The following is a 22740-nucleotide window of genomic DNA, read 5'->3' on the forward strand; positions in this document are numbered from 1 at the left end:
CCCAGCCCTCACAGGAGCGCGAGCCGCCAGGTGGCGCCACGGGGCTGCGGCACGCGCCGAGCTGCCGCGCGGGAAGGGCGGCCTTTGGGGGCGGGCGGCGGTCCATCAGCTTGCTGGGTACCTGGTGACAACCAGCGTCCTACTGCTTTTCCCCCCCCTCCTTCTTTATGCAGCAATTTTGAAATGCTACCAGCATGAGTAGTGGGGGCTGAAATCTAAACAAGGTCTGACAGCACCATTGCTTGAATATTGTTTTATTACACACAACCATTATTGTGATCTTACTGCTGTCGTACTGCATGGTTTCTGTGGTTGCAAGCTAACAGCACCTGCTGCTGCCCTCCCTTTAGCAAGAGTGCTTGTTTCACAACAGCAATCAGGCTGATAAACCAACACATACTCTTCCCCAAGATGCATTCTTTACAGAGTTAGAGAACAAGAACTTTCTTTCACTTCCTTCTCCAAGAAAAGCTTCTGGAGTTTGGAATTTGCAGAGTAGCACCCAAACAAAAACGACAGCCTTCCCCTCAGCCCTTGGACCACAGCAAGCACAGTTCACTCCCTTACCACCAAGGGGAGCTCTTTCACAGCTGAACGGAAGTCGTACAGATTGCTAGGAAAGTATCCCAACTCCTACTAAGGGGGGAGTGGTGACAGTGCTTCATGGAGAAAACGCTTTGTAAAGCTCGTATCAAATCCAGAGCACCCACACACAAAAGAGACACAGAGTGAAGTTCATATCCATGCAATAGCTGCCAAGGTCTATGAAGGGATTACTGGTGCGGCAATGGTGATTAACTGGCAGTGCTGTCAGTTAATGTATAAGCAGCAGACATGCACATTAAGAGGTATGGGCTCAGACTTTCTGAACAATAGCATTTGTCATGGAAATTTGCTGAGACTCACAGTTAATCCATCTTATTTTTCTCTTCCATGCTTGTGTCTTACCTTTTTAATAAAGGTGTTATGGAGAAAACAGGCACAGCATGCTCCTCTGCTAACACGAAGGGTAACAACAGCAGTAGAGAATTAGAGGATACGAGTAGCTTATTCACACATACTGATACTGCACTCTATTCAATTCTGTTAGAATAGTGATGCCCACTTAAGACTGAGATGAGTGAGACGAGCTGCCTGTGGAGGATATCAAAATACACAGCTGCAAACAATGCCAGACTTCAGTTTCACATAAGCTCTTGAAAACAGTTTGGAAAATAAAGGTATCACTATCACTCCAGAAGCTTTCCTCCCTTCTGAAGTAAAAAGCCATCTGTGCAGAGCTTCCATAGCTTCTGAAGAAACACAAATACAGACCATCAACCATTTGTAAACCTTGCACAGCAGCACTGAAAATAATCTGCATCTTGCTCAAATGCATATCATACAAACTGCATGTTTATAGCTGTAGATTACTTGCTTCTTTGAACATACTTCTAGCATACAGCAGACCCAGACTAGGGCAATGACATGCCAGACAGAAGTCAGTGTACATGGCTTTAAGAGAACCTTACACACAGTAAGGCAAGCATTACTAGGTCTGCACCTAGTATTTAAAGATACAGAATGAAGAACTTCTACTCATCCATCACATCTTTTATTTTCTAATATCATTGTGATCATCTTTAAGGAAGCTGACGGATAAGAAGTGAGGAACGTACCAACTGCACTTTACAGATTGACAACCACAAAAATAGAAAGCACCTATAGAATCTCTGGGTTTCACAAAACTAGTTTTCATTTATAACACTTGACGCAACGAGGTCAACTGCAACAAGTGAAGAAGCTACATCAGTAAAGTGCTATTTTTGTTAAAAGTGGCTAAAAAGCACAACTACAACAGACTTGAGTATTCGGTGGTTAGATTGTCGATGTCCTCAGGAACTTTCATTTCAGGCTCTGTGTTTTTTGATGAAACTGATGAGCCCGTTTGTTGAGCTATCATGAGATGTCACTGCAGCATCTGACTCCAACTCGGGCTCAATTTTCTTGGCAAGCTGTTTTCCAAGCTCAACTCTGCATTTATAAAAACAGGAGAATAGAGAGGAAAAACAATTGTGATAACATATAAAGCATGTTAAAAGTTGTGCCAGTAGAGAGCAGCATGGCAGTCAAAAAAAAGTCAGTGTTTATGAGTCACTGCACAAATGATTTAACCAAGTGCCATTCACAAACAGCTGAAGTTCTCACAAGTACAGCTTCCTAGCTGAACAGATAGCTCAAGTTACAAGATAGAGAGAAAGCTTTGTTTTGCAGTCTCTGTGCTGTTTTCCCCTTCACTCATTTGAACTATGCAGCCAGCTCCAAAGCAGAAGGTGTTCACCTTGCTCCTGTTCAGTTTTCAACACATCACTCAAAGCACTCATTTGTAACACTGAGACAATAAACAGCTGAGCTTTGGGACTGAAAGCTTTATTCAACACCACAGAGGACTATCCCAATGAGTTAAGAAACAAGAATCTTCTAACTGCTCCAAGAAAGGAAATGGTTCTACAGCGTATTTCATTTGCCCTCCCCACCTTCTCTATTTAGATTCCATCAGACTGCTTGACTATCTTCTTGTTATTACTGTATCTTTTCAGCATTCCTAGTTGGTTAGTTACTTAATCTAAAAAGCAAAAGTCCCCAAACTGAAGTTGTACTTAGGGTCATTACTCATAGCTGGACAAGGGTACACTGTGATCTATTCCTTAAAAAAAAAAAAAAAGTAAACACATGGCTTACATTTAAAACTGTCCAATCCTATGTTTGATTTAAATATTCCACTATTTTTCATTATCTTCTTTAAGGCATGACACATTAGGGAGTACAACTGTTAGTAAGTATACAAGAAACAGATCAAGAGAACTTACCCCCACTGATCATAGCTGTTAATATCCCAGACAACCCCCTGAACAAATATCTTGTGCTCATACATGGCTATAAAGAAAAAAACAACACTTGATCAATAACCTTATCATGAAGTCTTAAAGAGCATTTTCAGTCTTAAGATCCATTTACTTACCAATGATTGCTCCCAAGGTGAATGGGTTGAGTTTTGTAAACATGATGGAATTGGTTGGGCGATTTCCCTCAAAGACCTTTCAAAAACAAGAAGTACACTACAGTACAGTGCATTGCAATGAGTTTCTAATGCAAGTTCCACATTTTCCCCTACAGCCCACAAAATTATCTGTATTAGCAGCAAATACAGAATCACAGAGTCCAGAAAGCTTTAAAGGATGCCTCTTCAATACTTCATACTCTGCACTTTCTCCATTGCTTATTAAAAGCAATGGCAAAATGATATCTCCAAGCACTGCTACTACCACTACAGCTCTGGAAAATGGCAAAATACAAACCTGGGGCACTGAAAAGATAGCTTTTTTTTCCTCCAAGATGTCTCAATGACTGGAAGTCTTTTATGTTTAATGGTAGCGCCATTTACAGACTGCTCCACTACACCTGACAACCTTCAGTACCACTTTCACTGCTGTCAAGACAGTAGCACTTCATAGCCACCTGAGGGCATGGCCCCCCTTACCAAGCTCCATCACGCAGCTTAACACCACAAATCCCTCACCACAGTAGTACTACTAATCAGAAGGAAACTGAAAAATGACAGAGCCTGCTTACCTTATGGGGAAGAAGCTTCTCCAGAGCATCTCCACTCAGTCCAGCTGCTTGCAGCTCCTTACGAGCTTCATCAGCAGTCTTTCCTTTCATCAAGGCCTCAGTCTGGGCAAGGAAGTTGGCCAAAAGGATCTAGGAGGTAGAGATAAATACATGAACTCAAGCTATTATTTCCTTAAATAGAAAAGTGATTCTCAGTGCCTGAATCCAGACAGACATACTCCAGTGACATGTTATATTTTTAACACTACAGTAAACTTAGCAGTAAAGTGTGCTAATTTTGTGTATTACACCTGCACTGCTTTTTACATCAGTGCTACTGATCACTACTTCAACAGTGCATGCATTCAAAAACACCCAGGGTTGCTGTGAGAAATCCTGTTCCTGTTGGAATAGACAGTGAACATCCTAGCATGAGCAAAGGAAGTTGCATTTTGTATATCCCTTTCAGAATGACTATCCTTCGTGGAAAAGCAAAATTGGACAACTATTATGTTTTTACTCTGTGAAGGATAACTCTCACAGTGCACCAATACAACAGGTTAGGTTATTATTCCTTGCCTAATGTTCAATTGCAACTTGATGGGTAGCTTTTTCCTATCAGCTATAGTGAAAATAAACATTTATTGCACTATAAGAAAAAGAAAACATTTTCTCTTTCACAGATCCATCTTGTAAGTAGCATAGTTTGTATTACAGCTGAAGAAAGTTGCTGGTACAGAACCCAAATAATATTTTTAACCTGAAATCATCATAATACTAAGTTTAGCTGACAAGACATGCTTTTTCTGAATTACGCAGCAAGTGATAAACCGGAACACTTGCTTCCACATATGAAACAAATAGTTCAATACCATTCCTTGAAAATCCTTAACTGGACAACTAAAACAGGTTTTAAATATCCGCATGGGAGGTTACAACCCTAAGCGTGCTGGTAGAAAGAACTGCTACAGCATCTCTGAGGAAACTTTCACCAGCTCTGATAATATGCTTCTTCCTACTCTGCAAAGAGTTACACTCCTTCAAATTCCTACAAGGAAGCTTATCTCCACAAGCCTAGTTTATCATCTCCTCCCAGTCTCCACAGGCCACACTGTTGATCTGCCTCAATAATGAGACCACTGTTCTTAAAGAACAAGAATGCCTCTAAACAAGTAACTATAATTCAGGATTTTTTTCAAATCTGTTGCAAATATTCACGGAGCCTGCATGTATGGCTTTCAAAGGGACATTTAGAAATCTGGTGCACTGCAATACTGGATAAGCTTCAATGCCTTCAGTGACAAGAAAGACGAGTATTCTGATAAAGATTTAATTACCTTGTGATGCAAGCCATTTCTGATTGGATGCTGAGTCTGAACTGGGATCATGAAGTCACAGGGAATCATGCGTGTTCCTATGAGAAAAGCCATGTTAAGAGCCCTGCATTAGAAGTTTAAAACACTAAATTCTCACTTCATGTTGAGTTATTGGTAGACTCTGCCACTTCAAAGATTTTCTAGGTCACGTATTAGGGGGAAATGACAATACAGCTTAATAGCTTCAGTTTTAGTTGCCTCTCTGCATTCTAGGAAAAAGACTTACATGTTATGGCCTTCTAAGCCACTAATTAAGGGCAGAATAGTATTGTCACACAAGCCTAGACAGAAGCCCAAGCCTAGCTTCTAAACTAGTGTCAATTCTGAAGACTCTTACAGCTTTGTAGCCAGAATTAATTCCAAAACAAAGTAGTGAATATTCTGTTTTACCTTGATGAATGAGTTGGTAAAATGCATGCTGCCCATTGGTGCCAGGCTCTCCCCACACAATAGGACCAGTACTGTAGTCCACACGAGATCCCTTCTTGGTAATGTATTTGCCATTAGATTCCATATCACCCTAAAAGGGAAGAGTACTATTATCTCTCTCACAGAAGCATACGCTATCTGTACAAGCTTTCATACATACTTTAAGTGCTGCTCATTTATAGAAATATCATAAGCATACGTAACAGCTTAATGTACAGACAAACTTAACTGACATCTATGGAAAAAAAATATCTAAATTATTTGAACAAACTGGATTTTAGCTATCTTCACACAACTTTACATCCCTGACTACACAAATTTATGTAGTTATAATTTTAACCTTGAGACATACATTCTCGTTCTAGAACCAGGTCAGAAACATATCTTTATTCTTTACCCTTGCTTTTTGAAATCTTCTGCTCCAGCTGAATCTTACCTGCTGGAAGTAGGCAGCAAAGCGGTGCATATATTGGTCATAGGGCAGAAGTGCATGGGTTTCACATCCGTAGCAATTTATATACCACACCCCCAGCATGGCCAAGAGAACAGGCACATTCTTCTCCAGTGGAGCAGTATGGAAGTGTTTATCCTATTAAACAAAGAGGAAAAAAACCATAACATTTTTCTTACAGCAATTGTCATACCTCACAAATCTTCAAGCATTTTGGTTTGTTTAACTGCTGTTTAGATCCAGAGAGCTCCCAGAGCAGCATCATTTTACAAGCACTGTGAGAGTACAGGGAGATGAACTTTGAAAGGCAGGCAGTTTCTAGTTACTGTGCTAAGAAACAAATTTGAAATAAGCAGCCCAAACTCACCATCCAATGGCCTCCAGCAAGCAGGCTCTCAAAGTTGTCAAAACCTAACGATTGAAAAAAGAGTCAGTGTGAACTTACAGCTCAGACGTCATCTTTCTGGTAGAGACAAGCCCGGAACAGCCTGAGATTGTTTTGTACACAGAAAAGCTCCCAACCACTAACTGAGTTTAACGTTATACTCTGACTTCTGAAATCTGCGCCCCAGACTTATTAGTTATGATTAAGGCATGGATCTCAGCGCAAGACCAACTCCAGGAAGCACGCTTTACAAACTTCATCTCAACTCCATTCAGACAGAATGGGTAACTGGAAGGAAAACAAAGGCAGTTGACATCGATTAGTCAAGGCTACTGTTTCCAGTTTCCCCAGTTATTGCTACAGAAGAAAAGCTTGTCCAAAGTAAAATAGGCCAATAAAACAGGAATTTCTGCACTGAGTCTGCAGATGCACACCTGCAGTAAGGCCTTTTTAAAAAGATTTTGAAGAGGATGGTTCTTCCTTCCTTGTTCTCTTAAGAAACCAAACATTTGATTGTTTGCTATATAGATCAGGGATTTAACAACTACATATTTTCTCTAATGAATATTTTACTAACATTCTTTCTCACAGGAAGCCAGAAACACTGACTGTCATATGGAGAAAAAAAACCCCTAAGATTGTGGTGAAGTGTTTGACAATCAAAGCAGGAGCTCTAGCTATGGTCAGGGGGCAGCTCTGGGAGATGAAGAATGCAAGATCAAGCAGCACAGACAGACTGGCACATCAGCAGTCAGCACTGTATCTGCCTGACAGTAGAGATGAACAATTTATTGCAGACAAAACAGTAGGTGCCTGACGCTTATTTTGCTGTTCAAGTATGCTTTTCCCACATATGACAACTCCTGTTAACACCATTCCAAGAATTCCACAACCAGTTTTTTTTTTCTTTTGATGTCATTCTAAGGAAATTCTAGCTTTCACTAATAACTTTACAGTCGCAGAATAATTATTGGAAAGGAATGATGAAGGGACAGGAATGTACAACAGCCTGTTCATCAAGAAAAAGCACTTCCCAGAGCTCTTTCACACACACTCTGTACTCACCACCTGCATGTGAGATATGCATCAGACACCAATGGTGCCTCAGAGCACTAAGATAGGTGAGGATCAATTTACAAGGCTATCTATGTTTGCTTCACAACCAACTGCAGATAGACTATGGAGTCTAGTGGTACATGAATGCTGTTTTTAAGAGAGAGTAGTGGTGCAGGAAGTATGTGATGGGAGAAAGAACAGTTTCCACTCTACACACATCTTTCATGCCGAATTTCAACCTTTTTTGGTGCACTGAAGTGTATATACTGTCACAAACTTGATACTCTATTCTTAAATAGTTGAGACAAATCAGCTACAAGATTTAGTTTTCAAGGCTGACGTGGCTTTACAAAAGCCAAGCACTTTTGGCTACACAGGCAACTAAAGAGATAATCTGACAATTTCTACCTACATAGGAGCAATTTCCAAGATGTCAGAAGTACTATGAAATGTCATTTCCTTTGCATCTATTTGTTTCAGCACAAACATTCACCTACTTACAGAGGAGGTTGGGTAAAACTGTCTGTCCCAAATTTAATTCACAATCCAGTACTGCTCAGTTATTCTACAAGTATAATCCCCAAATAGATTCTTGTTAATCACATGAATACCTACCAATATGAAGGGCTATGGAGAGACCAATGGCTGACCACAGAGAATAGCGACCACCAACCCACTGAAAACAAAAGAGTGGTTTATGCAGGAGAAGCACAAGGGTTTGAAATTCAAACTTGTTCAAATTACTACAAAATAGCAGCATGTTTAACCACTTTCAGCAAAACGTAGTTTTTGTTGATAATCCAGTATACACCCTATAGCATAGTCAAGAGGACCTTACAGCAGCCCTCTAACAAATATTTAAGTATGCATTTCTTTGAGGATGTAAAGTTTTCTAACTAGTCTAGAGGCTATGATTTACATGATTCCTGCTGAAGCAGTTCCCTTCAGAATGTCTGCAGCTCACTTTGAAATACGAGCTTTAAATGTTTTCCTAGTACTCATGCTCTGTAAGTACAATCTGCTTCAGCAAGGTTTTGACGTTACCTAGGGAAAGGTAACACTGTAGGTAAGTTCTAAACTGCAGCTGTAAGATCTAGTTTGTCAAGCACAGTCAATCAGACAAACCAAACTGATCTGAAGCAGGAGGGTCAAGGCTAGATGCACTATACTTAAAATATGCATGTCCTATAAAATATCAAAGTTACACTCCTGTTTGTAATGTTTGACCTTTACGGGCGTAGATTATATACAGTAGACCCCAACAGTCAAATGTCACAGCTTATAATAACTAGGAATAAGGTAATACTTCTATCTCCTATTACCCAGCAGATGATTAGTCAGCCAAGAACATAGAAGGCTCCTCTCCAGATCTCTAAGCTATTCTGTTAAAATCCTGTTGCCAAAGACAAGACTGTTCTACTTGTTAGGCACACTCTTAGTTTGTTTCAGTCATGACTTTTCACGTTTCAGTGCTAAGAATACAAGTACTATTTTGGGGGGGAATTTCTTTTTTTGTTTCATTTTTGATTAGTCACGTCTAGTCAAGACTTTCTTAGAATAACTTTATTTAATAGATACTTTAATTGTAATGGATATTCCAACTACTGAACAATATTAAGACTTCTACTTACATCCCAGAACTCAAACATGTTCTCAGTGTCAATTCCAAACTCTTTAACTTTAGGCTAGAATAAAAAAATAAAAAAAAGTAGGGAAGATTAAAACATTAAGAATTTTGATGTCCAGCAAATAAGAAACACAAGTTTGGTGCCTATGAAATACACAATTGCCCAATTACAGCATTTTAAAATTACATCGCTTCCATCACAAATATAAAACCTACATTTCCAAATACCATTATCACCATTCAGCAGTTCTGAATGCTAAGACATACATTCCTTACATGAGAAGAATAGCAATATAGTTACGACTGGCACTGTCTACATTTGAAGCGCCTAGAGCGGAAAAAGGAACTTCACACCCGATTACTTAACAACCTCTCACTTACCAGAGTCTAATTGCTGCATCTCTTTCCAACTTAGCCTTTTTTTCCCCCCATGCAATGCCACGTCAGTGCATGTCATGCTCATTGCATGTAACATTCACACAAGCTACCTGCATTACTTCAGCAAATATCTGAAGAGTTTAAGAGTACCATTTGTTTATAGAGAAACTGCACGCACACATACTTAAGAAGTAACAAGTACCCCTCTTAATAACAGAAAGCTCTTATACTGGAAGCATCTATCATTTCAGATTTACAAAGCTCTAGAAGAAAAAGTAATCTACAGTGGTGCTGCAGTTCAGTACTTTGGAAGTGTTCCATTATTTCCAGTAGAATAAATGCATTATTTCAACAGGAAGTCTAACTAAAACACCATTACTTGAATATCAGTAAAGGCTTCCTTACTTGATTGTACAGGGAAACTATTTTAAAGGTACACAGAAGAAAGTCTAAATAAGATTGCTATACTTACACCATTGGTAGACAAGGCAACAAAGTGCTTGGCCACAGCTGAAGGCTTAATAGAAAAATGAAGACCATTAGATCTGGAATGCTACTTATTTTCATTTCTTGTTATAAAACCTATTTGCTTCTATTTTACATTTAAGAAAAAATAGTTTACTATCATCAGTTATTTTTGCATTTATCAACTTGAAATCATCTTATTCACATTCACTGTAAGACTTGGCAGCATGTCCATCCAAAGAAAGTGTGTTCTGACAATGTTCTCATTAATCTCTCTCACTGGAAGTAGAGGCTACTTGGAGTAGCATACCATTTTTTCTAAGTACATAATCAGCCTGCTGCATCACTAATGCCACTTCTGAACACTTCAACTGTTGTACCCCTCTCTCCCAGGGAGGAAGGATCAAGAACAGCTGCAACTTTTGATAAACTTCAAGCTAGAGATTTAGACTTTGGTCTTTCAATGACTGTTCTGGCAAACTTCTATAATGAGAAACTTTAAAGCCCAGTTTTCAACCTAAGTACAGCTATTTTGACTAGAACATGTTAAAGATTGTTAACTACCTAAGCAAGCAGTATAGCAGTATTTGCTTCTTCCTTTTAAAGGTCAGAAACAGGAGGGAGTTAAATTAATACAAGGTTTCTATTCAAAGCACAGCCACCTGCTATGGAATCTCTGTATACTACTTCAACCATAGTTTCATTTCTAGCTTTGAAAAACGTGTCAACAATTGGAAGATAATGACACACTGACACCATATTCTTTGATTTCCATGCCAGTGGTACCACTAAACCATTAACCAGCTCTAAGGCAGATACTATCATGTTATTTAAAGGCAGAATTTGGGAGAGAAAACAAAAAAACAATGACAACACAAAACTTGTTTTATCACTTCAGTCAGACAGCTTGTCACTAACTATGATGCATTTCAACATTCTCTACAGCATTTGCTAAGCTATGCAGCTTACATTTGGGCAGTTATTGGCCCTGCTCCAAAGCACACTTAAAATGAGTAGGGAAAAACTGCACAACAGGAATCAGTTGCGTTCTGTTACGTAACCCAAGCATTAGACTTACATCCTTAGCAGCCTGTAGGAACCACTCTTTGGCCGTTACTGCATTGGTGATAGTTTCTTGGGTGGTGAAGGTCTGAGAATCAGAAAATGAAGACACGTTTTATACTTAAAATTGAAACAATTTCAGGTTGCTAAAACATCATTCAGAATTAACCTGCTGTAGTTATCTGGAAGAGAGGCTCATAATAGACAGCTGTTGCCACACTCCAGGAAAAAAAAAAGCAAGCTTATCAAACCACTTTATCATTTTGCTGGAATTGGAATTATTATTCCCCATTTCCTTCCCTCCCTAGAAGTGGCTCACAAACCTGAAAACTGAAGTTTCCTACTTCAGTATTTCACTAAATATGAAGTTTTAATCACTCAAAAAGGAAATGATCGAGCTTCAAAACAGGACAATCCATCTGGACTGTCCTCCTGATCTTTAATTCCTTCTCTTCAATGAAGCAGCACTCATTTCTGCTAAAAGTATTTTGCTGATTAAACATTTTCCTGCTTCATGAAGTGTGCAAAGAAGTTCAGTCATGCAGACCTGCAAAGAGCTACAACCATTCTGATGTACTCAACCATCAAAATCTTCCTTTAAGAGTGAACACTACGTTCAACCTACCCTCATCTATCTCCAGACATACTTCATTATGAAACACAAGCCTGTTATGGCAAACAAAAAAAATCCCATTCACCCTCTTCCAAAGATATTTAATTATCCAAGTACAGCTTAGCAAATAGAAACTGAAGTGTTACTCTTAATCTGGCAGTCTTCTAAGGCTTTGAACCATGACGCCTGAACTCAGTTATTCAAAACTGACCATTAGCATTACTTTGTGAAGTTTTCTTATTATTCCATAAGTTGCTCTGCCACAGTATTGCCAAAATAAAATAATGAGCAGAGTAGAGCGTGGCCAGCATTACACACATTAATTTATTGCAGATTCTGTCCTCAACAATAAGAAGGGCCTACTGTGCTTCAGAAATCAAACAACCCAAGTTATGTAACATGACAGAATGACAGAATTCTGTCTTCAGTTTCCTCAGATAAGAGGGAAGCAGTATAGGAAGTAAACAGTGATGGCAGCTAGCAATTAAGCATTAAATTTAAGAATAAGCTTACTAGTAAGCTGAGACTTAAAAAGGCAGTTATTACATCTGTACTCAAAAATGAAATGTCATCTTAAACACTACCATCAGCCTGTCTTTGCCTGTTCATAAAGCAAGAAGCTTAGTATTTATTGTGCCCAAGGAAGCCAACATTTATGTTATTTAAGGTAGTAGTAAAAGGTCTTCTAAAACAGAATGAAGATTCCTAAACTACATTAATGTGAAAAATCAGTGAGAAAACCGAACACAGCACTATGACCAATTAACACTGTACTTTGTAATAAGCAATGTGAAAGACCACAAGCAGAATTATGGAATGTGACAAAATCTTGAGTTCTATGCGAGATGACACACCCCAACCTACAGCAAGGTATAGAAAAGCAAGCTTTTGAGAATATAACTTCAATTTGTGTTGACTGAGAAACACTCAAGACAACAGGAAGTTGCTCATGCATTACTTGTGTAGGCTGGCTGAATCACTTCCAGTGCTTGACTACTGTACCCCTGAATATTTCAGTAGCAGTATGAACTTCAATTCCAAGTTTAGGAAGAATAAGAACAGGCTTTTTTAGAAATAGTTCACTTTACAGATACCTAATTGAGACCTTCCTGTGGAAGAAGCTGTTTTGACTGAATCCTTCATCACTTGAAAAAGTCATACCAGTGATGTTCTTAGACATACCTTTGATGCAATGATGAAGAGTGTGGTTTCTGGGTGGAGCACAGCCAGGGTTTTGGCTATATGAGTACCATCAATGTTAGATACAAACCAAACATGTGGACCTCCCTTGGAATATGGTTTCAAGGCTTCAGTTACCATCAGAGGTCCCTGGAGAGAAGTAGCAGTTAGGCTGTCATTATTGTACATATGCACATACAAAAAAGATGGGAAAGATATATATAAGTTAGGAGCTTACCAAGTCAGAGCCACCAATCCCAATATTGACCACATCAGTTATAGCTTTTCCAGTGTAGCCTTTCCATTCACCACTACGGACTTTCTAATGTGGGGGGGAAAAGAACACAGTAAGTACTTTATTTATTTATTTATCTATATGTTGAAGTCAGCAATTCTAACACTGGAAGCAGGCTGTGTTTTCAAGCACTATTGTAGAGGATCTCCTAAGACAACTCAGTTTTATACTAACTTCTTTGAAGTAAATGTTAACTAAGCACCTAGCTAGCAATTAGAATTTTAACACACATGTATAACAAACTGCAAAATTAAATCCTGCCTTCCTGAATGTGAATTATTACAGCATTTACAACAAATGAGTATAAAAGCAAAATAAATCAAGCTAAAAATGAAAAAAATCTTGGGTACTGAATTATTTGCATGAGATGTTTGACTCAAGTTTTTTATTTCAGGTGTCCTTAATTAGCAAAATCACTTCTAATTAAAGTGGAAAACTTTGTAATAAAGCCTTAGAGGTAGCACTTATGGGCAAACTGAGCATTTGAAAGACTTCTCTACTGCATATTTATGTATATTTTGCACTGAAACTTCTGGAGTTTAGCTTTGAAGCATATAGAGTTCTCTGTTCTTGCTGACTCTTAATAGCTATTGAATCCCAACAAGAAAAAAATAAAATCATTAAACAGTATCAAAACACTGCACTGGCTTCTGTCCATTGTGTACCATCCATACATGAAATGCTACTCTAATCCCTAAAGGTATCTTTCCAGTATCATGTGCACTTCTACTTAAACTCCCCCATTCTAAAGCACTGTTTCTACAATTTAAGCTGTTGATCATGCTGATACTTGATCTCCTTCTCTGCAGATGTTTTTAAGCAAAAGCTTTGTTTTACTTCCTGCAAATACAGAACCATTTTCAGTAAGCACCATCACATAGCCTGTAAATGGTGTTGCCATGGTTTTTAAATTCCATCTGCCTAAGTGAGTCAACTGAAACAAGGATCTTTGTTCATCTTCCCATAGATGCTGTCTAATAAGGTTTATTTTAAATCTGCATTGGAAGTGATATTCTGACTGATGATTTCAGCAAAGCAAGTCATTCTTATTACTGGTTCGAATGTGGAGTTACAGTTCTGTTAGAAACCTGCATAAAGCAGGGAACAGACTGCGAATCAGCCTACAATCAACACTTGACAACATGCATATAAGGAAGCCTGACTGATTATAGTATATGAAAGGTAAGTTACGGTGCTACTCGATACCTGGCAGAAGTGTTTCATTTTGTCCAACACTTTGTTTACTTCTGGAACAACATCCTTCCCATCTACAAGTATCGGGGTATTGGAACGATTTCTCAGAGCAATATGAAGCACAGCTCGGTTCTGAAACAAGAGGAAAAGAGAAGGTACAAGTCAGAAGTAACTCCAAAGCTTCCAATCCAGAAGGCAGTAGAATCTTAAACACCATCAAAAGCTCTTCAGATTAACTGCAATTGGCAGCAGTCATTTGTGTGCATGTGTAGTGGAAATGCTAAGTCACAGCCTGAAGCAGTGACTGAGCACCTGGTGGGAAGGCAGGGCCAACCCAGGGGAGCTCAGTGCATGCAGTGCACCTGAGTGACCAAAAGGGGTGGAGCCAGGATGCAGCCCTTCCCAGCCCTCATTTAAGGGTTGGCAGTGGAGGTGAGGGCATTCTTGCTGGAGATGCCTGCATACCTGAGGTAAGCAGCTCTTTTCCCTCATTTCCATGGCTGCTGCATTTGGGCACGTTCTCATTTGCTGTCACCAAAGACCTTGCTATCCCATTCTAGCATTACATATACACACACCACCAGCTATCTAATCACCCTCACTTCACAGAATCAGTGCAGAGGGCTCACAATCTCACCAAGTAAACAAATAGGTTATTTTAACTACTTTAATGAGAGCACTCAAGGTCCCTTACAAAGCATTGAGTATTTGAGGCTCAGAATTCAGCAATATTCAAGTCCTCAGTAACACACTTTTTTCAGTCCTACAAAAGTTTTTCTATTAATAAGGACATTAATAAAATAAAACAGTTCATTTCTTTGGTATTTTCTCAGTTATCCAGAGACAAATAGTTTTCATCAGATGCTGAGATACAGTAACCACATTATTATATCCACTGGCCACAATTAAAGGTTCCTTGAATATCCTGCACACCAGATACACAGCAGTTGGTATCTATGAGGAAAAAGTTCTCCTATTAGCAGAGAATTAGCACAGCAACATGCATGCTGCCACAAGTCTAAACACTGAAATCTGACCTCCAACTTGCCTGTTAGTAGCTTATGGTTTTAATCTAGAGCAAAGGAGCTGTAGTCAATACTAATGAATAAGTTAAATAATTTGTCTCCTGTTCCATTGTTCCTCATTACAATGAGAGGCACTGAGAGACAAAGAACTACACTAACAATATACCAAGTTATCATTTAAATATAAAATACTCATTAAAAAAAAAAAAAAAGAGAGTCCATGGTTTGAGTTGTTAATAATGAAGATGCGCTTAAATCTGGAGCAAACAGGCTTGAGTTGGGTTTTTTCTGTTTGTTTTTAAACTCTTGGCCATGGAATGGCACTACTGGTGAATATTGTCATTATCTAGTTTAACAGATTTTTCTTCATCAAGACAAGTACTGGCATTCAAACTACTGTTACACAAAAATATGTCCTAAATTTTGGTAGGCAGTAAAGAATGCCCTCATAAGCAGTGGTCAGATATGTGCTACCTTGTAATGCACTGTCTTTGCAGCATATCAGGCTACAAGTTCTAACTCATCAGGACAAACACCTGGCAATATCATGCTTGAGCACGCTATAAAAAATTTCCACATAAGGACCAACCAAGCAGTCAATGCCTGCAGCACCAAATACAGACATGTCTTAAATACTTAACGATAAATATCTAAAGAATGCTCTAAATCAGAATAAGAGTAGTGGACAAGTCAGTTCTCGACACTAAGCAGCACCCTTCTGTCTGGCTGCTCTAGGTTTATTCCATCAAGCTATTTGACAGCAATCTGTTTAAAGCCTCATCAACATTTCACGATGTCTACATGTTCATATTCCATAACTAAATCAATTTGCTGTTCTACATTAATAGAAAGTGATTTACACCAAATTTAATTCCAAGTCAAATTCTGACCAGAAATGAGAAGTAGCCTGAAAATTGAGAAGACCAAAGTCAACATGTAGTTTACTGTTAAATCAAGTCACCACATTCCAACAGCACTGAAGTAGCAGAAGTAGCAGATGAACACACCATTACACTGTATGATGCGTTTGGTTTCAAGTGCTACTGGGGAAAGTACATCCTTCTGAAAAGTCTTCAACCACCAAATATACTTTCTGGTAAAAAGTGAAGAATAACTCTAACCCTAAAATTCAGCCAACTAAGCCAAAAGAAATTCTTAGTTCTGCAAGATTGCCTCAAACATACTTTAAGGCAGGCAAATTCATAATTCTATATTATTGATTCCATCCTACTTTTAGTTTTAGGGAAAAAGAGGTACAGTTCTATCCTCTGCATGTTCTAGTGAAGATTTAAACATTATAACTCTCAGACCTACAGACAGGAATATAACCAGTCTTCTTGAAAGAGGTGGCCAATTTTTCAAGACAGTTAATAGTCTCTACTAGCAGAAGTACCCAAAATTAAGCAGCTTCAGCAACCCAGAGCAGAGAGCCTTACACAACCTTATTCACATTTTCTTCTGTCTTTGTCAGAGCTGTTGAAATTTCTCACGTAACTAATGAACAAACATTACAAACACTTTCAGTATTTCAAAGTAGCAATTACACTAAGTTTTTCAAAGACTCATCTCTTACAAAGATGCATGAACATTCACAATTACACACACACACACACACACACACACACACACACACACACCTGAGGGAGAAAAGAACTATGGACAGAAATAGCCTTACCTCAGTAAAGTTGATCTTCTCTCCGCTGAACATTCGTTCTCTGGCACTTTCCACACCCCTCGACTTTGCCTGAGTAATGTAAAAATAGATTCCTCTTAAAAATAGCAAGAAGTCAACTCGTACTGCAAAGGTCCAGCTAACAGAAAGGCGGGCAAGCTTTTACCACAAGACAGCCAAAGAGAAATTGTTAGATGAAGGATCCACTGTGCGCTACTTTAAAAACAGACTCTCATTTAAAGCAAGTATTTTTTTGCATGCTATTTATTTCCTTAACAGGATATATAGCAACATGCACAAGAGACAAAAATGTAGTGAGTAGACTTACTGGGTTTCATCTCAGACTGCTACAGGATCCATTTATGACAGTTTGTAACAGTATTTATAAAGAACAATTAAAACAGCAACAGAAGTGCTGTTTCAGAACTGTATCCCACTAGGTGTGACTGAAGCAATAGTTAAGGAAGGGTGGTAATTATGAACAGCAAGCTGAAGTTAAAGACAAAAACTTCTTAAAATACCTCCAACTGCAAAGGAATATCAAAACTACAACTACATGACGTATGAAACAATATTTCAGTTTCAGGTCTACAAGTCATCAGCTTTTCTTACAGCTTCATATTAATCCCTTATTTTACTGCAGAATTCAGTAACACTATGAAACACCAACCAGTCTGCTACAGAGAACAGGTTTTTTCAGTGAGCTCAAGAGAGATCTGGGCACTGAAAAATGGCCTAACTCCATGTAGCCAAAGGATAATGCAAGACTTCCAACAACGCCTATTAAGACCTACTAACTAATGATCTTGAACATGGAATCAAATTCAGAGCTAAATATGTATAAACAACGCTAGAGTAGTCGGTCACAGGTAAGAATTAACTTTCTTAGGGCACCGAATTAACAAAAGAGCTTTATTTACCAGTTCAATCAGCATTTTCATCACTTCTTCTGTAACCAGGTTCTTCGAGTAATCCAGTAAGATATCCCCATGATCAGTATTCAGAGTCAGGCTATCAAAACAAACACTTCAGTTAATTGCACATTCATGAAGGATTTTCAGCAAGACAATGACAACTCTACAAGTTCAGCAACTTGAACTCTAGTTGGTCTAAGTTAGTAAAGAGGACCCAGAAACAAACTGGCCCCACAAGTTCTGTAAGATGATTTACCAGAGAGTACATCATTTAAACTGAAGATGGCTGTTTCAAACAAGCTAAGTTATTGTGTCCATTTCTGTCTGTAAAAACACGAACACCATGAAGTTTATTTAATGCATAGCTGCATAATCACATTCTGTTTCACCAAGCCACGAGCTTTCTCCAGCAATTAGGTTCTTTCCTAAACACAATAGGTAAAAATGCTTATCACAATATGCTGCTGCTAAGAAAACCAAACTGCTTTCAGTTACATACAGGTCATTTCAACAAGTCCAGACGTACTTTCTCCTACAGTAGTACGAAAAGTTACATATCTAAACAACTCAGAGAAAAATTACCTGCCAAGCACAATGCAGAATTATATCTTGTTTGTGCAATGAACAGCCTTATTTTGCTCACAGCCTCAGTGAATTCTCGATACGATTTTACCAACCCTTAGTATACACAAGCATTTCAGAAGACAAACACGTGAGGTTTACATCTGAGCTAAAACATTAAGACAGTAGTCTGTTAGAAGTCAACCAAGCCCTTTCATGTTCACTAACCTCATATCTAAATGAGAATCTATACAGCTCCCCTATTGTCCTTTACTATTTTCTACCAATTTCTCTGCACTAATTAACAACCTAATGAATAAACACACTCTGAACTCACACATATAAGTTATTTGGAGGGCTTTAGACAAAAGCTCCTAAGTTACTCTCACTTCTGCTCCACACGCTTGACCATAGGAAATTGCACATATCTAAACTGATGGCATTTCTGCCCTGCGTTTTCTTTCCCAATATTGAGGCCCCATAACATTCACTGTTATTTTAGTGCTACCTATGCTAGGAACTTCACAAGACAACACACAGCACAGTCGTCATTCCAAAAAGATACAATTGAGCAGGCAACAATCTGGACAAGAAGACTGGGATGGATGGAATTTGTAATAACAATAATCAGCAAGGCCTGGACACCTTGCTGCTTTCAGTAACTTAAAGAAAAATACTGGAAGAAACTGCAGCCAGATGGCATCCCAAGACATTATGCAAGAAGCAGTAGCAATGGCTACCAGTGAACACAGCAGGTCTAACTCCCCACCTCCCATGCACACACCCTAATCTCACCCTGCATTCTGGAACCAACAGTTCCACCCCTTCAAACAGAAGCACAAAACCTTTCAGCTCAGCTACATTCTGCTACACTATCCATTCTGCAATGCAGCAGCTGTTGAGAGCACTACCTGGGTGGAATACCACTTGTCATGTAAGCCACATCCACACCTAAGTCACACAGCCTATCACTAGAAAGTGGAAGGCTGGCCATTGCTACAGACCTTACATCTGGGCAGCACACAAAGCCCAAGGTTTACTCTACAGGTCTGACCACGCTGCATCAGGAAGAGGACGTGCAAGTTTTCACAAGTGGAGACAAGACAGAAGGAAGAAAGGGTCTGTACTGCATGGGACACAGCCAGTGAGCGTTAGGTTCCTATAGTAGCACTTAATAGCTATGGAGTCCCTGAAGTGAGGTGCTCAAACTGAAAATCGGTGTTATTCTAAAGTTCTTACAACACAAACACCAGTAAGCACTTTTAACTGGGTATAATTTTCTTTTTTCCTCAGAAGAAAGTCAATTATTTTATGCTCACTCTCAGAAGAGCTGACTGCCTTCATAAAGAAGCTCATGGTGGAAGAGGTGCTAATTACAGAGGGCCTTTGGGAAGCCCTCTGGGCCCAGCTCTGAGCAGATGCGAGCCATGAGTCAGATCTGCAGGATGGCAGCAGAGCAGGGATCAGTGACAAGTGTGCAAGCTGATCTGCCAAACTAAACCTGGCTGCCTGTTCAGCACTTTTATTTGCTCCCATGAAGTTCTCCTAGCAGTGCACAGTGCGTGGATTTATCACAAAATGGGACAAAATCCATGAAGTGAAATAAAACAATCTCAGAATACCACAACTGTTTCTTCTCATTACAGTTTGCTTAAACAAACACAAATTTAGAGATATGAGAGACAGGTGGCCTTCATAAATAGCATTTCATAAGAAAAATACAAGCCGGATAACCGCATTCTATGGAACACACACTGACTGCTTCCAATATGGAGCTGCAAATGAGCGTCTGCGTGCTTAAAGCATCACTTGTCTGGTAACTTCCAGTTAATGATGCACAGTTGCAGCATAACATCTGAAGTCTACAACATAATCACAAGAAATTCAATACAGATTACTTGAAACGAAGACCAGATTTTATGGTTAAAGTAGCTTAGTGAGGCAACAGCTAATAAGACTGAACTTCAGTGTTGTAAGCAGCACCTCAGTTATACCTTAGGATTTACTCAGCCAGTCTGAGTCAGCTCTTTTTTGTCCTATGGATATTAGGAATTATCCTATGGATATTAGGAGAGTCAGTCTCTTGGAACATTTGGGGGATACGGAAAGCTCGCAAGCAGAACATTATTTCCTACTGAAAAAAGATTTAACTAAGATTAGTAAAACCGTTCTCACAGTTAAGCAACATTCTGTCAGAAGAGCCAGATAAAATCAGCGGTCCAAAAACTTGGCACACCTTTTCCATCCCTGCAAAATGGCTATGTGGAACTTTACATGTGGTGTTTCATTACAGTTTAAGTAGCACGTGATAAGCTCAAGGGGAAAGAAGTCACTTGCCCTGGGATGCTGAAAGAAGCATTGACACGTGCAACAAGGAAGTCCTATCTGCGCATTTAAGAACAGAAGCTTGCTGTGCCTGCATTGCCCAGGCTTACGTGGAACTGAGCATCAGCAATGCTCCTCCACACACAGACCCGTCTGACTGCTACAGCCCAGCAGAGCACTTGAAACAGCACTACCATTTTACAGGCTGAGGAAACCAAAGGCTCTCACTGCTTCCACGTCTCACTTCCTTTAGGAAAAAAAAAAAAAAAAAGCGTTGCAAGGTGCTGGCTACTACGCGGGTTGCAGGAGTTGAAGCAAGCAGGGCCGCTTGGGGGCGGGGGCCGGCTCTGCCCTAACCCCGGCAGCCGGGGGCAAAGAAGCGGCTCCGGCCATCACCGCAGTCATCTTATCGCGGGGCTTATCATGACTAAGCACGCGGCCGCGAGATGGCCGCCCCACAACGCCGCCGTGCAGCCGGCGCTGTGCTGCCCGGCACGTACCGCGCCGCAAGGATGAGTCAAGGACGAGCACGCGCGCCCAACGCGCTCGGGGCTGCCGGAGGAGCCCCCCCGCCCCGCGCCATCCGCCGCAGCCCGGCCGGGGGGCGCTGCAGGCCCAGGAGCGCGTGCCCGGCCTCCGAGCACTCGGCTCGGCCGGCGGCGGCCGCCTCCACGCCGCCTCCGGAGCGCCGGCGAGACAGGCAGCTACCTCCAGCTCGGCCCTCCGCGCATGCCGCGGCTCCTCGCGGCCCCGTCAGACCTCGGGGGGTAAGGGGGCCGCCTCTCCTCTGTTTACAGCCAGCTCCCCCCACTCACCGGAGCGCTCCGCAGGGCGGGAGCCCTACGCGGCCTCGGACCTCGCACGCGGAAGGACCCGCGGCGGATCGCGCCGCTCGGCTGCAGGGAGGGCGGGCAGGGACGGCGGGCAGGGACTGCGTAGCCTCACCTGAACTTATGGAAGCGGTCCTTGTCGCTCTCGAACAGCTGCCGCAGGACGAGCTTGGAGGCGTTCGCCTTGTGCCACTCGAGCAGCTTCTTGAAATGGGGGTCTGCGGACAGCGGCATGCCGGCGGCCAGGTGGGAAGAGAGCAGACACGGAACGGCGGGCACACAGAGTGAGGCGACCGCTGCCGCCCCGCCTTTATAGCAGGAGCCCGGCCCCGCCCCGGCTCCTTCCCCTCTGCGATTCCCTCCCTGCCGGGCTGGGGCTGCACGCAGCGCTGCGGTGCTTGCGAGCGGCTCCCGGGGCAGGCGGAGGCTCGCCCCGTTATAAATCTGCGCAGGCCCGGAGCAGCCGTGTGGGGCTCCGCTGAGTTCCGCGGTTCGTTTTTAACTCGGCTGGCCTGGTTTCAACCCGTCTGCGCGGTGCCGCGCGGCGCAGCCCGGCTGAGGGCTGCCAGGGACCGGGGCGGTGCGCTGTGAGGGCTCAGTACGCGGCCTTAGGGCAGCCGTAGCGCTCCGAGCCCCCAGCTGGCAGCAAGGCGCCCAAATCCCCGAGCGGCTGAGCGCAGCAGCTCCGGGCCGCAGCTTCAGACGGGTCGGTGCCGCGCCCTCGGCAGGGCCAGCCCTTATGTAACGGCCGGGCGGCGGCTGCTCGGTTCTGTGAGCAGCGGCTGTGCGGCGCACGGGCGTACAAAGGCGTGTCAAATTCTGGAGATTATGCTCTTGGGGCTTAGGTGAATAAATCCCGGTGAAGTCATATTTTAAGCACCTAAGCCCTTTGGTGGATGTGAGCCTAAATCAGAGTCACTTGGCACAGATTGCTACAATCACAGCCCAAGCCTGCAGCAGTAGAACCAGTGTCTTTATCCTCGCTCAAAAAATATTCTGAACTGTTCCTTAATTACATTAGCAAAAGTGTACTTTGGTCACTGTGGTAATAAACAGTAAAAAGACTTTTCCTTCAGCATAATAAATCTCAAACATTTTAAGTTTTCAGGTTTTTTTGTTTGTTTTCTTTTTTTACATTTTTGAAGGCTACGCTCATCCCTCCTGTTGTAGCCCAGGGGAACTTGTCCAGGGCAGCGCTGGTTCCTTCACACTGCCCAAGCACCTTCCAGGGGCTGTGGTCCTGTGTACCTTCATGTGAGGTACAAAAAAGACAAGTAACAAATGGACTCTGATTCCACAAAGAAGCACACAA

General features: G+C 41.2%; 1 protein-coding gene across 1 annotated transcript; it reads right to left on the reverse strand.

Moving 5' to 3' along the window:
* Nucleotides 1-238: 238 nt before the first annotated feature.
* GPI (glucose-6-phosphate isomerase) lies at nt 239-21867 on the reverse strand. The gene is made up of 18 exons (XM_048958680.1): nt 21544-21867; nt 17719-17809; nt 16802-16870; nt 14114-14233; nt 12851-12934; nt 12616-12762; nt 10837-10908; nt 9766-9810; nt 8920-8973; nt 7904-7964; nt 6215-6258; nt 5833-5985; nt 5358-5487; nt 4929-5005; nt 3613-3741; nt 3002-3077; nt 2850-2916; nt 239-2013 (listed from the first exon to the last, which is right to left on the reverse strand). The coding sequence occupies exons 1-18, from the start codon at nt 21660-21662 to the stop codon at nt 1890-1892; spliced, it is 1662 nt and encodes a 553-aa protein (XP_048814637.1). The 5' UTR covers nt 21663-21867; the 3' UTR covers nt 239-1889.
* Between the last annotated feature and the right edge of the window lie 873 nt (nt 21868-22740).

The sequence above is a fragment of the Lagopus muta genome, chromosome 12, assembly GCF_023343835.1.
Source record: "Lagopus muta isolate bLagMut1 chromosome 12, bLagMut1 primary, whole genome shotgun sequence".
NCBI classification, from domain to species: Eukaryota; Metazoa; Chordata; class Aves; order Galliformes; family Phasianidae; genus Lagopus; species Lagopus muta.